We start from the raw sequence: 6,371 nt of genomic DNA, 5'->3' as shown, positions 1-6,371 counted from the left end.
GTAACTTTCCATTCTTTGATACTCCCCTCTTTAATTTATTAGTTCCCAAAATTCGAATTGGATTGAAGTGAAGATAATATACTATAATCAACAATCATAAGCATTATTAAATCGTATAATATCTATATATAAATTAAATCATATGTATGTATGTGTGTCGATCAATTTTACAGCATCATCAGCTCTGAATCCTTTTTCTTTGTGCGGAATCGAAAATTCATTGTGGATTGAGTATGAGAAATTTAAATGATGCCAACTTTACAATATAATCATGATGGATATACAGAGTACACCAGATAATTAATTCTTGATCTTCAATCCTGCTTTTCTACACCTTTTATTCATTCTCAAAAAATAATTAAATTCTTTAACATATATCCACACAGCACTTGACATGTACACATACTGACTGTAAAATGGGATTGATTTATTACATGTGCCACATTTGATTTGGGCTTCCCTGTCGTAGTACTCAACAACTGTATATATATATATATATATGTTTATCTTTTTCTTTTAATAATATATATATATATGGATACGCCTGTCTCTATTTCTATATGTGATATGAATTGTGTATGTATACGTGTTCAGTTGTGTGTAATTGGAATATATATATATATATATGAGAGAGAGAGAGAGAGAGAGAGAGAGAGAGAGAGAGAGAGAGAGAATTGAGTACCTTGAGAGTTTTCTCATGAATTGTTTGGCTTTTTATCGTTCTATTAGCTTATAAGCGACATGTCCCATTCACTACAATATTATCAATTAAGTCATGCAAATATATATATATATATATCATCGTATATGTAGAGGAGGAGGAGGAGCACGCCTGAGAAATTTATGGCGGACTATTAGGTGATGAAAGGAACGAACTCTCACTCTTACTCTCTCTCTCTCTCTCTCTGTGTATTGGGAGTTAAGATATATCTATATATGTGTATGTATATGTATATGTATATGCCATGTCATCAAGTCTGCAAATGAAGCAATATGTTGATGATGATCACTGTGTATATTTTATACATACATACATATATCTATGAAGTAATTCTTACTCTAAACCATTAATCGTCCCTCTTGTAATATACATTGGTGTATTTCTGTTAATGCAATTCTGTGAACACACAGCTATATATATATATATATATATGTATGTACATATATAGTTGAAATATGGCATCAAGAAATTTAACGAGGACAGAAAAATAAAATAAAATTGATATATATATATGACATATGTATATATATATTATCTATCCTGCTGCAGCTCAAAGCATATACTAGAATATGTATATATATATATATATATATATGTTTTGATGAACATCATGATTATAACTTCAAACATAAAATGATTGCAGACAAAGAAAGTGCAGCCTGGAGAAAAATAAATATATATTATCTTATGTTATGCAATGTAATGTAATGGTCAATGTGCTTATCATTTTATTATTATTATTATTATTATTATTGTGTGTATATATAGAGATATATATGTGTCCTCGTGTGTATTTATTTATAATTATGTCTTGGTGATGAAGGTATGAATTAAAGAAGTGAATATCAACAGTCCAAACCCTAATCAGATATGTGACAGGTGAATATATGTGGGTTAATACTATTACAGAAGTCTTGTACGTGATTAATACTATTTGTATGTAACGACGAAGAGTAATGTGAATGTTGTTTTATTTATAATTAATTAATAGAGGGACAGACAGATGATCAATAATTATATCAAGTAAGATTAAAAGAAAAGGAATTGTCTATTTTCTGTTACTGCAGCAGCAGCCTATATTAATACTTATAAAACACGTGTGTGAGTGTATGGCCTCTCTGTGTATGTGTGTGTGAGAGAGAAGAAGAAGAAGAAGAAGAAGAAGATGAAAGAAAGCTTGATAGTGTGGTAATGGTGATGTGTTTAGTGGGACATTGTTTGAACTACTACAAATATAATTATTAATACATAACTTTTATATATATATATATTATTGCAGCATTCAGCAAATAAAAATCATTAGTAAGTTGTTGTTGCTGCTCTCCCTCTAAGTCTTCATTTTTAGCTACAAAGAAAGAATGAAACAAAGAAAGACATTCTCTCTCTCTCTCTCTCTCTTTCTCTCTCTCTCTCTCTCTCTACATATATATACACACATATACATATATAATGTGTGTTTGTGTGGGTGTGGAGGGGTTGAGTGGAAAACGGATTGGAGGGGGACCTAATTGCAAGAAAAGGACATCTGGTCTTCTTGTCTTTGACTCTCTCTCTCTCTAACATTGATCTATCTCTCTTTTGATGAAATTTTCTTCACTCACAAGGTAATCATCATTTTATGTATGAGAAATATATATGTATTCTTTTGCTTCCACTTCACATAATCCCCTTCCTCTCTCTCTCTCTCTTTCTCTCTCTCTAATCATTAATGTCCATCTTCTTCTATATATGTATCATCATCTCCATTTTCATCACAGTCCCCATCAATGCCAGTTGGAGCTGCTGCCCCTCCCCCAAAAACCTTTAACTAATACTACAATCTATCCCTCCTCCATCATCATCTCCATAACAAATAACAACCACAATCCATCAGATCAGATCAGATCAATTTAGTGTCATCATGAGGAAGCCTTCAACAGCAGCAGCAGATCCTCATGGACATGGAGGTGCATCAACAATGGCGGAGAAGGGCAATGTGAAGACAACGAAGCTCCGCAAGGGGCTGTGGTCGCCGGAGGAAGACGAGAAACTGATGAATTACATGATGATCAACGGACAAGGTTGCTGGAGTGACATTGCCCGGAACGCCGGCCTCCTCCGCTGCGGCAAGAGCTGCCGCCTCCGGTGGATCAACTACCTCCGCCCCGACCTCAAGCGCGGCGCCTTCACCCCCCACGAAGAACACCTCATCCTCCATCTCCATTCCATTCTCGGAAACAGGTAAAAAATTTGAAAATAGTAAAAAATTGAATAAAATAAATTATTTGACGAGATGTTTTGATCAAAAAGCATACTTTAAAATCGATAGAATGTAGGTAAATTTTTTTGAAAAGATAAGGAACATATCCTAAAAAATTATGTTTAGTTTTCACTATTTTATGACAAAGTTTTATTGTATTTGTACATGTATACAATTTAGTATAGGGTAGGGGTGGTGTCAAAAGTTATAGTAAAATTTTTATTAATCTCTTAACTAACCTATATAAAATTTTCTAGTGGAATTTATTCTATATAGCCTTAATAGTACATTACATTATGCTACTAGTCATGTAAATTATTAAATACCATTAAATATTTCCTTCAAAAACACTCAACTAATTGAATATATATATATATATATATATTTAGTAACTAGCCACCAACAATAGTTTGATTTAATTTGACTTGATGCATACATATATATTGTACCTATATGCATGCAATAATTTTGTAGCTGAAAAATGGATTCTTTGGTTATAATTCAATTACTTAATTCTTTCAATCTTTTGTATATATATGATAATTGTTACTATGATTTTATCATCAGGTGGTCTCAGATTGCTGCAAGACTTCCAGGTAGGACTGACAATGAAATAAAGAATTTCTGGAACTCCACTATAAAGAAGAGGCTGAAGAACAGCACGAGCATGAACACAAACACGAACACGACTGCTTCGTCAGCGTCGCAGTCCCCGGACAACAGTGAATCCTCAGACATCAACAACCCTACCAACACCACCATCACCACCAACAACATTAATGCTGCAGTCTTCCTGCAAGAATTCGACGTAGCTCGGGTATCGATAGATTCCTCCTCTTCTTCTAATTGTTCATCAATGCATCAGGCTCCAAACATGCCCTTCCCCACCCAATTCACAAACCCTAATTTTGATTACAACAATTCCATTGCCTACAATCATAACATTTTCGACACGATGGAGCCCCCACCTTCTTCTTCTTCTTCGGGTACACTGTTCAATCAATTAGGGTTTGGGATTGGGGAATATGGGGTGATGGAGCCAACCCTTGTGGGATTGGAGAATGAGAATTTTGTCCATGGATTGGAGGGGAGTGGGGTTGGGATTGGGGATGGATTAGGGTTAGGGTATGAGGTTGAAGACAATCTGATCACCAATTATAATAACTATAATAATCTTTTGGACAAGAAATTCATCAATGGTGGTAGTGATGTGAATTGCAACAATAATAGCAACCAATATTTTTTGAATAACAATGTGAAAGTAGAGGGATTAGGTTTTGGGATTGGGATTGGGAATAATAATAATGAATGGGAAGGATCAGAAGAAAGCTTCAAGATTGGGGAATTAAATTGGGAGGGTTTGTTGGCTAATGTCTCTTCTATACCTTTTCTTGATTAGTTTCCAAACCCCTTCAATAATCATCTCTTTCTCTCTCTCTCTCTCTCTCCCTCTCTCTCTCTCTAAAATTGTTACTTGGCCATTTGTTTCAAAGCTAAAAACCCCTGAAATTTCAATTTCTTGTACTATGGCAACCATTCATTTCATTTTCTCCTTAGCTTAATTCCTCTCCATGAAATAAGTATCGGTGGACATTGGTGATCGATTGATCGATGTAATTAGCTATAGATGAGAGACCTTTAATTTTGGCTATGTACATTTCATGTGTACAAAATGTATTGTACTTCAAGAGGTTAAATGGCCAATATGCAAGATGTGAATAGTGATAAATGTAATGGTAGATGGGGAAAAATAAGATATATATATATATGTAGTTACATGTATCTTTTGTATACTAAAGAAAATAATTCATTGTAACTTAGTGATCAATTTGTGCTTTTTGCATCCTTCTTGGTTACTTGAAAATTCTTGGGTGTCTTTTGTAAAGACGTGATTAATTATGTGTGATGAAGAAAATTGATAATTATAATTGTTGCAAGTATCCCATACGTTAGCATGGCCGAGACAATCGCTCTATCACCAAATATGCCGGAATATTGAAGATAATTTGGACTGATTTGAAATGAAAATTGATGATGCTTACATTTATACACGATTATTTGAATCGCTTCATTTTCACACAAACTCTTCCTCGATCAACAACATATGTTCTCTCTCTATATATGTAAATATATATATATATATAGTTAAGGTATATACACAAAATTGAGGTAGATTCGTTGGAGGTTATATTTTATCAGTACAATTAGTTTTTATATGATTTTTTCTTTAGTTTAATCCATTGAATTCATATATGAGATACATCATTTTGATAATATGTAGTGAATTATTTTTATTTATAAAGTTTAAAAATTAAAAAATCATTAGTCCCTATTCACACATATATTGATTGGAATTATATAATATGCTTGAATACTTATATATGAAATGCTAATCTATGGTAGGCTCATAGTATGTTGTTATAATACCAAGATGCTATTACTAAATTAACACTACAAAAAAATAATCTATTTGTAACGGAATTTCGTCCCTAAAGTTCACGTAGCTAACGTAATTTCATTTCTAATTCCGTCTCTAATGTCATTAGTAACGAAAAAAATAGATTTAGATAAAAAAAATGTTTTGTTACAAAAATGATTTTTTCTTGTAGTGTAATCGGAATATTCCTTTATTCTTATTATGATTATAATTATACTATATATTGACTTATAATATACAAAAAAAAAAATGATCGATGACTTTTAAGTAGTATATATGGTGTTGATTCTATTGAAGTCTCCTACATTCTTCACTCGAAAAAAATTTGTTTTTGAAAAAAAGATGATTCCATGGGCGATGGATATTGACAGTTGCAATTGCTCTTCTAGTATAAAATACCTTAGGTATGTTTACACTATATATGGAATTATCTAAGATTACCTATCGATCATTTATTAATTCGTAAATTTAAAAAATAAATAAATAAATAACCCCAATAATTTGATGTAGAACACATTTTAAGTGTATTAATTACTCATAAACCATACATATTATGTAGACACGTAACAAATACTCCCTCCGTCCCATATACCGTGTTTGCTACGCTGTAGACACAGTATTTTAGGAGGGATGCAATTAATAGATAATTAAGAACGTATTAGTGAAAATAATTATCCTATAATATAAATAATTATAAATTAAGATTAAGATAACTAATTAGTTTAATTAAAATTTTAAAAAAATATTAAAAAGTTTAAAATGAGATTAAAGTGTATAATCAATTTTAAAAAAAAAAAAAAGTGACATGAAATGTAAAACAGACATAAACGGCAACATGGACATGATACGTGGGACGAGAGTATATGTTGTGTATTTTAATTAATAAAGTGGGATCCAACAAAATTAGTGAGGACCAAAATAGAGATAATTAATATTAGCCCTCAAGGCCATAACAACAAAGCTCAAAATTCCAT

General features: G+C 32.0%; 1 protein-coding gene across 1 annotated transcript; it reads left to right on the top strand.

Annotated features, from left to right (window-relative positions):
- Positions 1-2,234: 2,234 nt before the first annotated feature.
- On the top strand, positions 2,235-4,775 carry LOC127247904 (transcription factor MYB83-like). Its single transcript, XM_051270026.1, has 2 exons — positions 2,235-2,941; positions 3,528-4,775. The coding sequence occupies exons 1-2, from the start codon at positions 2,622-2,624 to the stop codon at positions 4,357-4,359; spliced, it is 1,152 nt and encodes a 383-aa protein (XP_051125983.1). The 5' UTR covers positions 2,235-2,621; the 3' UTR covers positions 4,360-4,775.
- The last annotated feature ends 1,596 nt before the right edge of the window (positions 4,776-6,371 follow it).

This window comes from Andrographis paniculata, unplaced genomic scaffold (genome assembly GCF_009805555.1).
Source record: "Andrographis paniculata isolate CXL003 unplaced genomic scaffold, ASM980555v1 Contig10END, whole genome shotgun sequence".
Lineage (NCBI taxonomy): Eukaryota > Viridiplantae > Streptophyta > Magnoliopsida > Lamiales > Acanthaceae > Andrographis > Andrographis paniculata.
The sequence above is the reverse complement of the archived record's forward strand: the minus strand, read 5'-3'. Positions and strand labels throughout refer to the sequence as shown.

Excerpts from the sequence above, each read along its gene's own strand:
- LOC127247904 (XM_051270026.1), top strand. The coding sequence starts at position 2,622 with ATGAGGAAGCCTTCAACAGCAGCAGCAGATCCTCATGGACATGGAGGT. Across the intron at positions 2,942-3,527 it reads CATTCCATTCTCGGAAACAG|GTGGTCTCAGATTGCTGCAA; the intron begins GTAAAAAATTTG and ends TTTTATCATCAG.